The sequence below is a fragment of the Camelus bactrianus genome, chromosome 9 (genome assembly GCF_048773025.1).
Source record: "Camelus bactrianus isolate YW-2024 breed Bactrian camel chromosome 9, ASM4877302v1, whole genome shotgun sequence".
Taxonomy (NCBI): domain Eukaryota; kingdom Metazoa; phylum Chordata; class Mammalia; order Artiodactyla; family Camelidae; genus Camelus; species Camelus bactrianus.
Genome location: NC_133547.1, coordinates 27,702,707 through 27,721,467, shown reverse-complemented (window position 1 = coordinate 27,721,467; position 18,761 = coordinate 27,702,707). Strand labels below are relative to the sequence as shown.

Below are 18,761 nucleotides of genomic sequence, written 5' to 3'. Positions count from 1 at the left end.
GAGGTTAGGATGTTTATTGCCATATTGTAGACATTTTTAATCCTGTTGTCCCGTACAGTGTTTTACTAAACAAGCAGAGTTAGACTTTCAGTGCCTTTAAAATTAAGTACAGTTACCCTCATACCTTCCTGATGGGAATGTAAAATGGTACAACTGCTTTGAAAAAGTTTGACAGTTCCTTAAAAGTTAAATGTAAAATTACCATCTGATCCATTACTTCTATTCTTTCATATATACCCAAGAGAATTAAAAACATACGTCCACATGAAAACTTTTACATAAATGTTCATATCACCATTATTTGTAATAACCCAAGGGTGGAAAAAACCCACATTCTATCAAGTGATGAACAGATAAATAAAATGTGATATAGCTGTACAATGGAATATTATTTGGCAATAAAAAGGATGAATCTTGAAAACATATTAAGTGAAAGAAGCTATTCATAAAAAACCACATATTATATGATTCCATTTATATGAAATGTTCAGAATAGTCATGTTCATAGAGACAGAAGGTACATTGGTGGTTGTCAGGGGCTGGGGGAGGGGAAATGTGGAGTGACTGCTAAAGGGTACAGGGTTTCTTTTGGGGATGATTAAAATGTTCTGAAATTAGTTTGCGATTATGGTTGCACAACCCTGTGAATACTCTTAAAAACCACTGACTGGTGTTCATTAAAAGGATAAGTTTTATGGTTTGTGAATTATATCTCAGTAAAATTGTATAAAATTAAATATAATTACATATGGGACAAAATAATTCTTATGTATTATGTATGCTGTATTTTATTCTTTAAATTAAAAATAAATCCCCAATTAAATGTTCCATTGCTTTAGAGAAACAACTCTTTTCCTGATGAAAACAACATTGCTAGGCTTCAGGAAGAACTCATTGCTGTGAAACTGAGAGAAGCAGAAGCTATTATGGGTTTGAAAGAACTTAGACAACAGGTCAGGGATTTGGAGGAACACTGGCAGGTATGTCAACATATATCGTGTGCTTTTTAAAAGAGGGTAAAATGTGAATATCCATTTTGTGTGAATTTGAAGTGGCTAATGACCAACACTAGGATTTGAATTTAAAAGTGGGAAAGACCCTGTCTAATGCACAAAACTCAGAGCATTTGTAAATTGAAAGTACCTTTAAGCTGCTTCTCCTTTTTGATTCTTATGATTTAAAAAAGATAAATTAGAGATCAAGCCATGTTTTTGTTGTATTGTTATACCATTGTGATCTATGGAAGTTTTTTAAAAGAACGATGAGAAAATATTCCTTTATATAGTACATATTTTTTCTTCTGTTGATGTTATATTCACGGGTCAGTTTGAAACATCAGAAGGGTGACACCAGTATAAATTTGAATATGGATTTGTTAACTTACTTTGAAAATTGGTTTTCTAAATGCTCAGTATCACTACTTATGAGAGAAATGCAAATCAAAACTACAATGAGGTATCCCCTCACACCAGTCAGAATGGCCATGATTCAGAAGTCCACAAACGATAAATGCTGGAGAGAATGTGGAGAAAAGGGAGCCCTCCTACACTGCTGGTGGGAATGTAGTTTGGTGCAGCCGTTATGGTAAACAGTATGGAGATTCCTGAAAAGACTAGAAATAGACTTACCATATGACCCAGCAGTGCCAGTCCTGGGCAAATATCCAGAAGGAACCTTAATTCAAAAAGATACATGCACCCAATGTTCATAGCAGCACTATTTACAATAGCTAAGACATGGAAACAGCCTACATGTCTATTAACAGATGACTGGATAAAGAAGTTGTGGTATATTTATACAATGGAATACTACTCAATCATAAAAAAGAATAAAATAATGCCATTTGCATCAATATATGGATGGATCTGGAGATTGTCATTCAAAGTGAAGTAAGCCAAAAGGAAAAAGAAAAATACCATATGATATCACTTATATGTGGAATCTAAAAAAATGACACAAATGAACTTATTTACAAAACAGAAACAAACTCACAGACATAGAAAGCACAGTTATGGTTACCAGAGGGAAGGTAGTGGGAAGGGATAAATTGGCAGTCTGAGATTTGCAGATACTAACTGCTATGTATAAAATAGATAAACAACAAGTTTATACTGTATAGCACGGGGAAGTATATTCAATATCTTGTAGTAACTTATGGTGAAAAAGGCTATGAAAACGAATATACGTATTTTCATGTATGACTGAAGCAATGTGCTGTACACCAGAAATTGACACATTGTAAACTGACTGTACTTCAATTAAAAAAATATGTAAAAAAAAAAAAAAAGAAAATTGGTTTTCTCACAAAGTAAAACAGCCATTTGGTTATATGCACCCAAATTTATTCACATACGAAGGAAACAGTTGACAAATAGCAAGAAAACAGAATCTATAAGACAGAAGAGAAATAGGAAAGGAAAAAAACTACACGTCATTTTAGAATGGTGATCTTGGTATGAATTTGGAGCGGGGACGCACCTAGCACAGACTGAAGTTAGTCCTTGCCGTGCCTTTTTCTTTCTTTCTTTTAACTTCTGGTATTGTTTCCTTAATTCACGAATGCCCCCATTTTCCCCTTTTCTTGGGATTTCATTAAAAATAATGTGAAAATCTGTCTTATAAAAAAAATTAGGGTGAAAATTGTATTCTTCACAACAATTAATCCACAGTATTAAAAAAAAAAAAAGAAAACTGAACTCTGACTTTCTATCCCAGATCTGCTGCTTACTGGCTGTGTGACTTTTCTGAAGTCACTTAATCATGATTTCCATTTTCTTACCCGTATAATGCAAAAATAGTTTCACTTTTAAGATTTTTGGGGATTACATAAAATGATGTATATAAAATGCTTAATAAGTACTGAGCCTGAAATAAAAGTTTAGTTAAGTTGACTCTTATTTTGATACTGGAAAAATACGTTTTGGTATTTTAGCGCCACTTAGCTCGTACTACTGGGAGGTGGAAAGACCCCCCTAAGAAAAATGCTGTGAATGAGTTACAAGATGAACTGATGACCATTCGACTTAGAGAAGCTGAAACACAGGCAGAAATAAGAGAAATGAAACAAAGGATGATGGAAATGGAAACACAGGTATGGTGGGAAAACTCAGTAGGTTTAAAAAATACTGTTAGCAAATCAAAACCTTGTGCACAGATTGTGTCGTCATTAGAAGAGAGCTAACAGGTGGATGTATGAAGTTGTCTAGACGGCAGTTTTCTAGCCTAAATAAAAAGGTCTAAAACTTGTTTTCTTTGATATCAGAGATTTGATGTCTTCTTTGACCCATTCAGCAAAGTGTAAGCAAGTCATAAAACTCTGTTTAACTTTGTTTCCTTGTTGCATAATCTTAAAAGGAATACTCATGTAGAGCAAAATTTCTCAGCCTCAATGCTGTTAGCATTTGGGACCAGCTGCTTCCTTATTGTGGGTGCCAGCCTGTGCTTGGTAGCATGTTCCGCAGCGTCCCTGGCCTCTACTTAAAACCACATCCCCCTACCCTCTACTCAGCAGCACCACGCCCCCCACCACGTCGCGGTGACCAGAAGCACCCCACCCCCACAATCCAGATGTCCCGGGGTTGGGGGCAGAATTGCCCCTGGTTGAGAACCACTGATGTAGAATAGAGTGTGAATGGTGCTCCCTGAAGTTGTGTGATGTGGTGACTGAGCAGTTAATTCCAACATTACACTTAATCTCAAGTCTGCCCTTTCTCTAACAAATCCTGTCTCAGATACACTTAAGATCTGGGGAGTCCTTTCTGTGGAGTCCATTTGCATTATAAAGTTTCATCTGTACACTTGGTTTTTATGCGGCACATCTGTGTGGCCTATGTTCTACATTCTATGTAATGTTACTTGGTTTTCAGGATCCTTAGTCAGTCAGCAGGGGGCATAGTTATGTCACGTATCATTCTGCACAGTCAGGCACAAAGTGGTCATCCCACCGTGAACGTGACGACACGGATATGTAAGTTCTTTAGGATAAATACATCCTGTTTTACACTGTAAGAAGTTATTTTCTTGTATTTTCCATTGTAATTAACAGTAACAGCAAGACTTTGGAAAGTAGAAATCCAGCTTTATAATGGGAAGTTTTATTTTTATAATCAGATTTTGTGTCAGTATAGATATTAAAGACACAAGCACCGCTTTTAAACCATTGTTCAGGATTTATTTCGGAGTAGCTGCAGCTCAATGAATCAAACTCAACAAATGTGGTTTTGAGAACTTGTGAATACAGAGCACTGTGCAGCCAGCAGAGAACTTAACACTTGAGAATCAAGCATGCAAAGCTGTATGTAATACAGCGCACTGTATGAGGGGGCAGAAATTAACCAGATTTATCGCAGTAAACATTTCGCAGTAGATGCAAGTCATTATGCTGTACACCTTAGACGTACACAGAGCTGTATGCTAATTATATCTTAATAAAACTGGAAGACATATATAATTCAGCAATCTGTAATTAGAGGATGTTGATAGAAATTGCTGTGGATAATAGGATGGGACAGTTAATACCGAACAGGTGGTTTGAGGAAAGGCTTCCTAAGGAATTTGTATTTTGCACTGTGCGTAACTGTGCACATTAATGAATATGATTTTGGATGGATTTTGTTGGAAGAGAAATGGGTTTCTAAATGTCAGTGCACGAGCTGGTGATGATGCATGAAATTTTCTCATAGCAAAATGAGAAAAATAAATAAAAACAGTGTGGCGAAGTATTAATGGTGTATTAGTCATTTAAAGAGTGTTGTGTCAAGCACCCATGTATCCAGCATTCAGATTAAGAGGTTTGTCCCTGTTGATACAAGGTAGGTCCAGCTCCTTCATTTGATGACTTTTAGAAAGGCCCACCTGGTGAGTATACCTTGCTTACTGAGGCCCTCTCTCCTTTGTTCTGAGTTTTCATCTTACAAACAGTGCTGCGGCTCTGATCGTTCTTGCAGGTCTCCTCGTGCACACCTCTCAGCGTTTCTTCAGTACAGGAGTTACACCTTTTTCACGTGTGCCGTGAGCCCCTTTGGCAGTCTGAAACCCATGGACCCCTTCTCAAAATAGTGGTTTTTAACAACATAAAATAAAGCACATAGGACAGCAAAGAAACCAGTTATACTGAGGGGCAGTTACCAGAATATTAAAGGACAAGTTTGTGATACAGAATGCAGACACGGAGACGTGCACAACCCATTTCCATTGCAGGATTCGAGTGTTTAATAGTTTAGATTTTTTTGTACATAAGTTAGCGTGTACTGTAATTCTCCTTTTGAGAGACGCTCTTCTCTGGTTTGGGTACCAAGGTTTTAATATTGTGGTTTTGGTACCAAGGTTATTACTAAGTCAGCTTGGTGAATGCATTGGGTTGTATCTTATCTTTTTCTGTTCTCAGAAGTTTTATGTAAGATTGGAGTTACCCATGACCTAAGTATTTGCTGGAATTCATTCCTTAAGCAGGATTGTCTTTCTGTTTTGTTACATGGGAATAGTAACTATTGATCCTAGTTGTTGAAGAGTTACAGGTCTTCTCAGGTTTTCTGTTTCTTTTTGAGTCTGGTTTGGTAAGACGTAGCTAACTTCTGTAAGACTTTTCAAGAAAGAAAGAAGGCACCAATACACACTATTAGGAATGAAAAGGGGGACATAAATATAGACCCAGTGAAAGTATTTTTTAAAAATACTCTCTGAACAACTTGAAATTTGAGTATTTTGGTGAAATGGACAGTCTCCTGGAGAAGTAGGGTGTGACCTGATGTGATTTTTGCTTGTTTTTTTCTTGAGCTTCTTGAACCTATGGATCTGTGACTGCCATGAAACTTGGAAAATTCTTGGTCGTCATTTTGTCCCACACTTCTTTCCCCACACTCTCTTCTCCGTCTGGGATTCCAGTCACACTTACGTTAGCTTGTTTGATGTTGTCCAGCAGTTCTTGGAGCCTCTGTTCTTGTCTCTCCCATTGTTTTTTCTCTTTGTATTTCAGTTTCTAGTGACTGAAATATTTCTCTTGACTTCTCATTAAGTTCACTGATTCTTCCCTTCACTCTGTGCGTTGTCTGATTAGCCACTGAAGGCCTTCTTTGCCTCTGTTACTGTGTTTTTTTACTTCTAGCATTTCTGCTTAATTCTTACAGTTTTTATTCCTCTGCTGATGTTATCTGTCTGACCTTGCGTGTTTTCACCTTTCCTTGGAGCCCTTCGCATATTAATCACAGTTACTTTAAATTCCCTGTCAGGTTCAGTACCTGGGTCTTACATGAGGCTGGGTGTGTTGATTGCTTTGTCTCTTGGAAGTGTTTTGTTTTTTACCGTTTTCTAAGCTTTGCAATTTTTTTTTGTTGAAAACTAGATATGTATCTCGTGTGGGACAGTGGACTAAGGTAGACGGTTTTTATGCCTGGCAGTGGGCACAGCCTTCCTTCCACTGGGCCTTTAGTATGGGAGACCTGCGTTAATCTAGTCAGGAGGGCGGGCTGGTTTGAGGTCTGCTGTTTCTGCGGTTGCCCTCTTTGCACCACGGGCTCTGAACTCCCGTAGCGATCTTACCTTTAGACTGGAGGCTGGTTTGCCGAAGGGCTTTCTCAGTATCATTAGGTCTTCCCTTTGCCCGTCATTCAGAGACGGTCAGGCCCCAGCAGTATTCCACTGTCACCTGTCATAGGGAATCGGAAGGGCAGAAGTATATGAAGCTTTGTTACATGTATTATTTGATTTAATTCTAAAGACAACCAAATGAGAAATAGATAATATTTATATACTTTTTTCAAATGAGGAAACAGGAACTTAGAGATATTGACTGGATTGCTTAATCACCAAATAACAAGCCAGAATTCAAAACCAGTCCATATGCCTTGAAAACAGACTGTGCTGTACATTATAGGAATGTAGAAGTTCGCACGATGGATTTTGTAACGTCACAGGGTGTCTAGTCCAGTAAATGGTTATGACACCTTTTGACCAGTCTGTCCTTTCTTTTGGGAACTAGAAAAAAGGAGTTAAATTAATCATGTTCCTATATCTATTTTATACCACATTGCCTGTTTCAGAAATTAATACCCTCAAGTTCTGTACAAACACCCTTCTAGTTGGTAGATATTTACTTTATGAATCATAAATGGAGCTTTATTGAGAGTTTCTGATATGAACCGTATGTATTCTTTTGGGTGACTTCATTTTTAAGGCAGTTTTTAAATTTTTTTTAAAGTATTTAACTGTTTGTTGAATAAAATAGACCTGTAACTAATAATAACAATAAAAAATATTGTTGAGGCATAAAATGCATAGGTAGAAATTTGTAAGTTTTTTCAGGCCTTCTGTCTCCATACTGAGTATTTCTATTTTTAATTATTAGAACCAGATCAACAGCAATCACCTTCGACGAGCAGAGCAAGAGGTAAACAACCTACAGGAGAAAGTGCAGTGTCTTTCTGCGCAGAACAAAGGGCTGCTAACCCAATTAAGTGAAGCAAAGCGCAAACAAGCAGAGATTGAGTGCAAGGTAAATACATGTCAACGAGCAAGTTTGTGTTTTTTGTCAATATAATAATGCCTTTTTTCATTTTTGTCTCATCACTGAGTACCTTGTTATAAAACCAAAACAAGTGAGTCTTATTTCCTGTTTTTCCTGAACTTAGTTTGGCAGTTGCTTTTGGACCAGATTTCTTGTTCTGGGTGGATTTCAGTCAGGAAACGTACATTTTCAACCACTTGGGTAAATGCCAGTGCACAAATTAAGTCAACCAAGTAATTGAAAATTGATTATCTCTTTTGACCTGTAGCCCTTCACGCCGAATCTTTTAATGTCTCAACCAGAAAGAGAGGCCGAGGCAGCTCTGCTTTGATGGGCACCTTATTCTGGGCTGTCAACATTTGCATATGTTTTCCGCATAGAGTAGAGAGCGAAAGAGGTGCGTGTACCAGCGGGTTTGGAAAATTGTGTACCTTCCACATTATTATTTCAATCACTTGTTCTGTTTGGGGGGGAAATGTTTGGATTCATAAAGCATGGAGAAGTTTTTGAATGCAAGCACAATTTTTCCTTAAATGAGTTTACAGTATAGCAGCGGTGAGAGAGAAGAGGGAAACGGGAAGTGGGCTGGACGGGGAGAGGGTCTGTGTGTGAGAAATCACTAAGGAGACGACTGTGAACACTGGAACGGGTTACTAAGGACGAGTTACGGGATTTTAAAAACAAGCCGCACAGCCGTCTTTCCATGGTAAGAGAGTAGGAATGATGCCCGTTAGGGATTCCAGCCTAATTATTCTATGATAAGAAACAAGACTTTCAGTGGTACATATAAAGCTGTAATTCCATCAACGTGTTCTGGTGTCACTAAAAACCAGGAGTGAAGCTTGAGTGGTTTATCAGTGTCACTGAAATCCAGAGATGAAATTACATCCTAATAAATATGCATGGCTGTTACAATTTGCACTGACAGAAATCTGTAGGCAGTGCTGAAATTTGCACTAACGTAAGAGTCAGTCCCTCTTGAAGGATGTGACTAGACTAGTTTAAAAATAAAACGATGTTACGTGAGGTTATGTCCGTCTGACTCACACTGGTACCTGGTGAGTTTTCATGACGCATTAGTGTCTGTGCTGACATTTTTAATAAAGAACTAAATTTTAGTCTTTTTTTATTATTGGTATATGTTTTCCTTAAACATATTGATTTAATATTACTCCTCAAGTGCCTCAGCACCTTTTAGTCAAACTATTCTTTGGAGATAAATATTTGGTGATTTTGCTGATGAAAATAATTGTTGTCTTTGAATTTATGTAAGTAATGGGCTCAGATTCAGAAAGGTAAGAGCTGATAGGAGATTTTATTTAATTAAAAGATTTTCATTAATGCCTCTGTGAGGTGTGTTCCATACGCTGACTCTGGTATCTTCCCCGTGTTTAAGCTGCATGTTGATTTAGTCAGTCTTCTATGATGCCTTTTGCAGATTCAAAAGTGACCAGTGCTGTTACCTTAGCATCTAGGACATTCTGGTTAAATATATGTGTTTTACCTTGTTATGTGGAAACAAATGAGGAACGAACGTAATTTTTCAAGGGAGTCAGTCATTCAGTTTTATAAACCTGATTCATTTTCATTTGGTTTTATATGATTCTAGCTTATGACTTGTTGATGAGTAATTATTAAAGCTCGTGCTGTTTTTCATTTATGCATGTGTTTAGTATCAGTGTTACTTTCCCTCTGTAACTGAATTCGAATGTTCCCACTTACCTGTGAAATAGGGCAAGTCTGAGATTCCCTGTAGGAACATCCAGGACACTCTGAAACCTGAACGTTTTTTCATAAATTTCACACAGATTCGTCTGGAGGCATAACCTATTTTGAACTGATACGTAGTCATTTGTCATTTTCATTTACCCCGCTTGGGGTGGCTGTTCGCACGTCAGGGCTTCACGGTGCGGGGCTTTGACCCTGCGTCGTGGTGGGCGCTGCCTCAGATCCCACCGGGTGGCACTGATGCAGCTCATGCCCCTTTTCAGGCAGATACTAGCAGCTGAAGTGTATAGTTTTTCTTCTCACTTTCTTACACGAAAGTTAGCAGACGATATTTTGCTTTTTTCCTTTTTGGGTCAGTGTGTTTTGTGGAGCTTTCAGTATCAGTGCGTGAATACTCTTACTGCCTCCCCTTGTGTGGAGGGACCGCAGTGTGCTCGGCTGGGCCCTCGCTGCTGGGCGCGTGGGTCACTCCCAGTGTTCTGCTACTGCAGACAGGGTTCATGTGGAGTTTCAGATACATAGAGGTGCATCTGCACATTCCTGTAGGGTAAGTTGCTCTAGATTTGATTGTTTGGTCAATGGGTAAAAAATCTTTTCATAGATTATGTCAAAATACCCCCCCTTAGGGTTGTACTGTTTTCTGCTTTGACCGGCAGCGTGTAATAGTGCTTGTTTCTTCATCGTGCTACTCACGTGTAGTGTAGCCAAATCTTTTCATTTTAAGTAGATATAATTTGCATGTTGATTCTCAAATAGGGATGGGAGGAGGTGAGATTATGAGACTTTAAAGAACAATGCCATCCGTCTACTTACACGTTTGTCAGATATTTGGGTGTCTTCTCTTTGTCGGTTACTCCTGTAGGCGTTGGGGATACAGTAATGGAGAAGTTGGATATAATGTTTAGTGAGACAATATGTAAAAAATAGAAAAGGTCATTGCTAATGATACGCTACAGAGTGGGAGGTAGGGAGAAGGGGAATGAAGACCAAGAGCCAGGAGAGGGTATCAGAGCTGGGACCTGAAGAATGAGAAGGAGCCAGCCACGAGGAGTCGGGGGAAGGTCTTTGCCTGAAGAGAGTCAAGAGTTCAAGACTCAAAGGCAGGAAAGGACTTGGTTGCTGAGTCTTGCATGTCACGTAGAGCTGAGTGAGCTGAAGCCAGGGAGGTGAGCCAGGACTCCTCTACTCAGCATACGGATTTTTATAGGCCACGCTAACAAGTTTGGGTTTTACCCTAAGTACTGTGGGAGGCCGCTGAAAGGTCTTAAGTAGGAAAGAAACATATAGTTTTTGATTTGCTGTATTTGCTTCAGATTTTTTTACTTTTACTTTTGAAATAATTTTATGTTTATCATAAAGTGGCAAAGATAGTACAGAGAGTTCCCATATACCCTTTAATCAGCCGCTCCTAATTTTAACATAACCACGATACACTTATCAATACTAAGGAGTGAACATTGGTGCAATGTTACTACTAAGCTACAGACTTTATTCAGATTTCCGCATCACATCTCATTCTCCTTTGATCTGGGACAGTTTCCGAGTTTTCTTTCATTACTGTGACTGTTGAAGAATACTAGTCAGGGATTTTGTAGCAGTTCCTCAATTTGGTGTCGTCTGATGTCCTCTCATGATTAGACCAAGGTTCTGTGCTTTAGGAGAGAACACGAGATGAGGCGTCCTTCTCAGCGCATCGTGTCGAGGGGATGCTGTGTTCACAGACCTCAGGTCTGGTGCCGTTAACTTTGGTCGTTTGACTAAGGTCTTGTCTGACGGCTTTCTCCACTACAAAGCTTTTTTCCCCTCATATTCTGTTCCTCGCAAGCAAGTCACTAAGTTCAGACAGTGGCCCAAGTCGGGGAAGAGACATTAGGCTACAGCTCCTGAAAGAAAGAGTAGCAAGGAATTTGTGGCCGGGTAAGGCCACCACAATAATTAATATGTAAGTTGTGTATGGGAGGGACTATCTTGAGTTTATGCAAATATCCTTAAAGTTGCAGTAACTAATTTTAGCATTCATTAGAGAACATGCTTGTAGCAATTAACGCAATTGTTCTTTAAAAGAACACACGTGCCGCTGTGTGTGGAGACGGATTTGAGGTGGGGTTGGAGAGAGATCTGACATGAGACCATCAAGACGGAGTTGCTCGCCTGGGCCCTGGAGCTCAGGCGAAGGAGGCCAATTCAGTATTTTTGTAGAGAACCAGCAAGACTCAGTGGTTAGATTGGAGACGGGGGAAGATTAGGAGAAAATTGATGTCTGGTATTTTGGTTTTTTACTTGATGGATATAATTTTTATGCAATGTTAAAGTTACTAGAGTATAAACATACTACTTATTTACTGCTTTTTAACCAATTACCTCTGAAACTTAGTGGCTTAACTAACATCTCAGAGTTTCTGAGGGGCAGAAGTTCAGGAGCAACCTAGTCAAGTGGTCCTGGTTTAGAGTCTCACGCGTCGCAGGCAGCTAGAAGGCCTAGCTAAAGCCAAAGGGTAAGCGTTTAGGGGGCTCACTCGCGCGGTTGCGGGGGGCCGGCTGTCGGAGAGGTCGCTGTCCTCAAAGGGCTTTCTCTTGGCAAAGGATGCAGACGGACGCACCGTTGCAGTGCAGTGTGAGCAGCACCTTGACTGAGGAGGTTAACAGGGTACAGTAATGGGAGTTTAGTATTAGGGTCACGGTTTAAGCAAAGCTAGCGAAGGAACAGTGAAGTGAGTCCTTAGGGGTGTGTAGGAGTTCCTGGTCCAGGAAAGGGAACAGGGTTCACTAGGCAAAGGGAAATAGCACATGTGAAGAGCAGAAGTGAGAAGGAACAGGAGGTGGTTTGAACTAAAAGAGGTTCATCCTAGCTGGAGGGGAGTGTGTGGTGAGGAACACTGGTAAGATACGAAGCTAGAAAAGTAAGAGGGAGCCAGATCATGCAGGATCCTGGGCACCAACAGAAGGGCCTACTATATTTCCTCGAGATCTGTGGAGTACCATTGAAGCGTTTACAATAAGGGAATGACAGAAAGAGATTTGAATTTTGTTAAACACAGTCACAGTGGTGTGCTGGGCCTGGCTAGTAAAGGCTTGCAAGAACTAATTGTTAAATTTTCAGGAATTTTGCGACATAGTTGTTAAACAGCCATGTTAAAAATTAAATTATCCTAATTATTTTTTACAGTTTATTATTATCTTTTGACATTATTTATACCCATTGTATCTATATGGTGGAAATACCATGTAATAGTGCACTATTAATGTTAAGTTCGTTAATGTTCACTAACGTAGTGTCAGCTTGAAAGGAGCCGTGATGAAGGCATTTATACCACATAAACTGGCAAACTGCAAATCAGGACTTGATTTATTGTTTTGTTGATTATCTAGACCAGAAGTTGGCAAACTATAGCCCATATTCCAAATCTGTCTGGCTGCCTGTTTTTAAAAATAGGGTTTTATTGGAATACAACCTTGCCCATTCATTTATGTATTATCTATGTCCACCTTCACACTCCAGTGGCAGATAGAGTAGTTGAGACAGACTGTACTTCCCCCAAGTCTAAAATTATTTACTATCTGGTCCTTTAAGGAAAAGTTTTTGACTCCAACTCTAGACTGTTAATGCAGATTAAAGCTTAAACGTGTGCTGTGTCTTCAGCCTTTACATTATGAATAGCATACACATACTGAGGAATTTTCTTCCAGTACTTGATTACTATTATCAGAATGATAATTCCATTGTCAGAAGAGATAACATGAACAAAAATTAACCAACCTTCATATCAAAACTTCACTTTTCCCTTAGTTTCAGTGATAGGTGACTTATAGCAACAAGAGTTTGGCAAAAACTAGTGAAAGCATTCTCGGAGGGTGTACTGACTGCACAGAATTTACAGTAATGAGTATTGTATGTCTTACCTATGTGTTGTGTACTCTACATCCTCTGCTTCAGTTTGTATTAAAACATATAATAAGCTTATGTGTGAACACACACATGTACGCACACACGCACACACACTTGCTTGAGAGCTGGCTGTTTCCAGCACAGCACTGACTACAAAGACTGCGTGTTCTGGCCACATACAAGATGGTGAAATATTTAAAGCAGTATTTGCTCAAAGTGAAATATCAGTATCTTTTCCAAGATAAGAGAATAAATATAGTTTTTATGTAAAAGTTTTTATACATTTACTAGATTTAGTATTTTTTTAAATTTTCATATTATAGTACCATCAGGTGCTAGACTTCTCCCATGGTCACTGTGCTGCACATTTTTTAAACTAAGTGCTAAATTTCAACTGAAGTGAATGAAGGAGCAACGTATGTTTGTATTCCCTATTTTCTCTGTCGTATTTTTTTCACATTCTGTTACTTCTGTATCAGTAATATTTAGCATGGATATTGTACAATACGATTTTAGAGTTTTTCCTTTGTGAACTTTTGTGGTGGTAGAGTTTAATATTATGCTTTTCCTAGGAAGATTGAAAGTGTAGGATAATCTGAGTTCTATTATTTTCGTTTGTAGTACAATGTAAGTATTTGTTGACATTTTTTGCCTCAGAAAGAATGTCATTTTTACAGCATTATCTCGCTAACGTACTCTTAGTTGCTTATATTCCCTGTTAATCTGTTGTCCCAGTTACTTAACATGTTTGAAGATTCTCAGTTATTGTTCTTAGATAAAAAAACCAATGGTTTTCATAATCACCAGTAACTTTAAAGATTTTAATTTACTTTTAATAAAGCATTTTGAGCAATATTTATATGAATAGTTTTAAAGATGGAATGCTCTTCTGTGTATTTATTCTTCTTTTGCTTTTTCAAGATACAATGGCTTTTTCTTCTCATTTGATCAGGGGTCTGTTTGTTACTTTCTAAATTTGAGGCATGTTACAAGTGTTTATGTTCTATCATTGGTTTGGTTTATTACCTGGTTTATTTTGGGTTTGCTTTGTTCACCACCCTAGAACAAGGAAGAAGTGATGGCTGTGAGACTCCGTGAGGCAGACGGCATCGCCGCTGTGGCCGAGCTGCAGCGGCACATTGCTGAGCTCGAAATCCAGGTACCGTAGCAGCGTGATTAAGCTCGTGTCAAAACAGTGCAGTGATTTCCCCTTCCCTCTGCACCTCGATAGCGACTTACGTCTCATCCTAATGACTGTGATTTTTGTTTTCAGCACTTACTCATTTCCAAGTCCTTTTTTTTTTAATTGCGGTAAAATACACATAAAATTTACAATTTTAAAATGTCGTCTGACATTAAGTACATTCTCGTTGTGCAATCAATTTCCAGAACGCCTTGTCATCTTTCAGAGCTGAAACTTTGCACCCATTAAACAACCCCCATCCTCCTATTCTCCCAACCCCTGGAAACCACCGTTCCACTGTCTGTGAATCTGACTCTTCCTCATAGAAGTAAAATCATAGGGTATTTGTCTTCCTGCAGCCAGCTTACTTCACTTAGCATAACGTCATCTGGGTTCATTCACGCTTAATGTCAGAATTTCCTTCCTTTTTAAGGCCGAATAATATTCCGTTGTGTGTGCCTGCTACTTTTTGTTTACCCATTTATCCACTGATGGACACTCAGGTTGCTTCTACCTTTTGGCCCTTGTGAATAATGCTGCTGTGAGTGTGAGTGTCCAAACAGCAGTTTGAGTGCATGTTTTCATTTGAGGGGGGGGGTTTATACCCAGAAGTGGAATTGCTGAATCATGTGGTAATTATGTGCTTAAGTTTTTGAGGATTTGCTGTGCTGTTTTCCATAACAGCTGCATCATTTTACATTCACACCAGCAGTGCACAGGGACCAGTTTCTCTACATCCACACCGGCACTCATTAATTTTTTTTAAATAGCCACGCTAATGGGTATGAAGTGGTGCCTCAGTGTGGTTTTAATTTGCATTTCCCTATAGAGCATCCTTTGTGTGCTTGTTTGCCGTTTGTATGTTGTCTTTAGAGAAATGGCAGTTCAAGCTCTTAGCCTAGTGTCTAGTGGGGTTGTTGCTGGGCTATAGAAGTTCCTCACATGCTCTTGGCGTCAGCGCCTCGTCAGATACACGCAGACATTGTGGCAGATTTATCCTCCCATTTCGTGGTTGCCTTTTTGCTTTGCTACTGTCCTTTGATGCACAAAAGTTATTTTTGAAGTCCAGCTTACCTGTTTTTCCTTCTGTTGCCTGTGCTCCAAGTCCATTTTACATGACAATTGATCATATTTCTTTATAGTCAAAGCTATTTTCAAAAGAAAATTCAAAGCTTTAAAAATAAATGGGTTTTGTCATTTATTACGTCCTACTTACTGTACAGTATAACGTAGTAAGTTTCCAATATGGACAAAGTGTATGTTTAAAATCTTATTTCTTCCAAGTTTTTAAATTGTATTCTGTTCTAAGCCATACTACAGTTTTGGCTGCGACATCTAGAATTTTCTTCCCACCTGAAATACATTTTTGTTCTTAAATTTTAATTCAAAATTCAATTAATTTCTAAGATTTACATGTTACATTATAGCCTCATCTTTTGATCTGGACAAAAGTAATCACAACACATTATAATTTGTAGAATTTTATAAAATGGTATCCTTTAAGTTCTGTTGATAATATTCCCCAGAAAGTAGCACATATTCAGAAAAACTTCCGACAAGAACCAGCTGCGTACTACATTGTAATCAGCTATTTAAATCGTGCAATCATGTGCTTTCTCATTTTAGTCTGTACTTTTATATCATGAAAACTATAAAAATTTTGCCACATTTCTATATATCTTAGACACAGAATAACATGATTTAAATCACTTTTTGTTGATTTTTAAATACGAATTAAAACGAAGGGCCTGGTATGCTGCAGGCTTTATTTAAAATGAGATGTAACATGTATTACATTATTGAAAAAATAAAAAAGAAAATGTACAAAATTTTTACTATTTATAGGAGTGTGTTGGCTTCAGTGAGTCTTGATTAAGTGCTTGCTGGAATCCTAATTGCCAGTTCATTGGCATTTTTTCAGTATTTTTTGACTTAATCTCATTTGTCGTTGTTGACCCCTTCATTCTCTGCGCTCCTTCTGCTCGTGGCTTCCCTGGCACCACTCACTTTTGGCTCTTCTTTCATGTTGCACTTTGTTTCCAGCCTTCTTAGTTCTGAGGGTTTGTATTCCTCTGAGAATCAAAGTTTTTTGACTTTTAAGAACTACTCAGTGTACAGTGAAGGGTCTCACTTACCTGCTTGAGGAGCCATCTTTACAACAGTGAATCCTAAACTATCTCCAGCCCTGGCATGTTTCCCCTAAGCAATAATTTTATACCATAGAAAAAATTACGAACACGAAATACGGAGAAGTTCATAAAGCAAGGCTGCATTATAATGTGTATAAAAAATATCTCTCTAACCACTGCTCAGGTCAAGATAGAGAATTGCCTGAACCCCAGGAGTCTCCCCGGTCACGCCCCGCCCTGCTCCCTCATCCTGGATTTTATAGCAGCCGCTTCTCTGCTTTCCTTGTAGTAGTGCCCTCTTCACATGCATCTCTCAACACAGAGTTTAGTTTTCCTTGTTTCTGAATTTTGTATAGAGTCATGATGAATATTTTCATTTGTGCCTCTTCTTTGTTCAATATTGATTTAGTAAGTCATCGTTTTTATTTTTGCAACATTTTCCATTTTATGAATATATCGCCATGTATTTATCCATTCTAATATTAGCGGTCATTTGGAAATTTCCAGATTGGGACTGTTATAAACAATGCCGTGATTATGAGCAATCTTGTACACTACAGTGACCACATGTGCACAAGTTTCTAGCATGTATGCTGGAGTGTGGAATGGCTGGGTCACCAAGCATGCAAATCTTCAACTTTACTTTCCAAAGTGTTTGTACCAGTTTAAACTCCCAACCGCAGCGTATGAAAGTTCTGTTGTTCCACATCCTCCCCAACACTTGGTGGTGTCACATGTTTTCATTTTTGCCAGTCTGGTGGGTATGCGATGATAGTTCATCATGGTTTTAATTTCCACTTACCTGATTACTAATGAGGTAGGCAATTTGGGTTTCACCTTTTATAAAGTTCCTATTAAAGCTGTTTGTATGTATTTTTTCTTTTGTGGTGTTTATCTTTTTCTTAGGTCTGTGTAGTTCTTTATATATTGATGTTAGGTTTTACAGGTATCTATTCCCACTTGTGACTTGTCTTTTGTTGTTTTTTTAATTCATCTTGTCTTTGATCAGGAGACCAGTGTTCTTAATGGAGAGTAGGTAGATAGCTCCTCCTGTAAGTTGTATGAGCACTTCAGACTCAGCAAATTTAAAATCAAATGTACTCCTGTTCCATCCAAAATGTTTTTAATCTTTTGTATCTCGAGTCTTGTTCAGTGGTGTCATCTTTTATCGAATTGTTCAGCTTAGTAGGAACTTCACTTAATGGGTTTCTTATCCTTTGTCACATTTACCAGGGCTGAGTATACAAACTTTCAGCTTTATTTGAGAATACCAAAGTATTTGTACAGAGTGCTTGTGCTAGTTAGCGTTCCTGCCAGTGTTTCACCAACCCTCCTACTCCTGAAGGTTTGCCATCAGATAGTTCCTAATAATTCACACAGATTAAAGTACTCTGTCCAGCTCTTCACTTCCTCTGAAAGATTAAAGACCTAAATAAATCTAAAACTGTATCGTAGGTAATTTTGCTCATTTCAGAAACTTAAAAAAAAATCTTTGATAGCCTTTCTGCCCCCCTCGTCACTCCCTCAGTTCACCTCCCCCGGTCCCACCTGAACGTCACAACTTTCTGTCCACTTTCTGTTTCTCTAGCCTGAGCTCTTCTGCAGAGCCACCAGCGTTATCTTTCTAAACATAAAAACCTTTATTCACTGCCTTTTACCTACCAAATTGTATCAAAACTCCTTAGCACAAATGCTGATCTTCTCATCATTGTCCAAACTTGGATTTCTGGCGTCTTCTTTCACCATTGCCACCCCATCCTCCCCCCCCCGCATATCCAAACACACTCCTCACAAAATGTTTACATTAAAAAAAAATTCTGTACCATTCTTCATGCTTTTCTTCGTAAATTGCTGTGTTTTTCTGTATCCCCTAGTCCTCTGCTTTGTAGGTACTGCTGCTTACTGAGTTGTCCTGGGCTAGCTTGCTGTTGGTACATTTGATAAATGTGTTTTCAGTCAGTGTCTTAATGATTCAACCTCATTTATATACTTATTAAATGCAGATTAAGATCCATAAACGGATCTTTTGTTAAAACCTGAGACTCCTTTTTCAATGATAAGGATAACGTTTTAGGTTATTTTTAACAGTGGAAATGTCAGATCATTTTCAAGTTCCACTAGGGGGAGAACTCAACTTAGTAAAATATTTTCGTACTTCCAATCTCTTCAGACCAACTTTCTTAATTACTGTTACTCTCTTGTGAATAAAAATTTTTCCCACACACCAAAGCCTTTCAAACCCTTTATTTACAGTAAATTATGTGATTATGTAGTATTATTGATATAATAAGACCTGCTTTTTTAACATAGGAAAATTATACTTTTGTAAATGTC

At 38.4% G+C, this 18,761-nt stretch overlaps 1 protein-coding gene across 10 annotated transcripts in view; it reads left to right on the top strand.

Moving 5' to 3' along the window:
• The window catches only part of EVI5 (ecotropic viral integration site 5), a 163,876-nt gene that overhangs the window by 93,310 nt on the left and 51,805 nt on the right, over window positions 1–18,761 (top strand). For 7 of the 10 annotated variants that reach the window (XM_074369947.1, XM_074369946.1, XM_074369952.1 and 4 more), the window contains 4 exons: window positions 840–980; window positions 2,933–3,091; window positions 7,343–7,489; window positions 14,179–14,274. In XM_074369947.1, the coding sequence (XP_074226048.1) occupies window positions 840–980; window positions 2,933–3,091; window positions 7,343–7,489; window positions 14,179–14,274 (543 nt within the window). The remainder of the gene's footprint in view (window positions 1–839; window positions 981–2,932; window positions 3,092–7,342; window positions 7,490–14,178; window positions 14,275–18,761) is intronic. The other 3 variants (XM_074369950.1, XM_074369948.1, XM_074369954.1) reach the window with 1 other exon arrangement.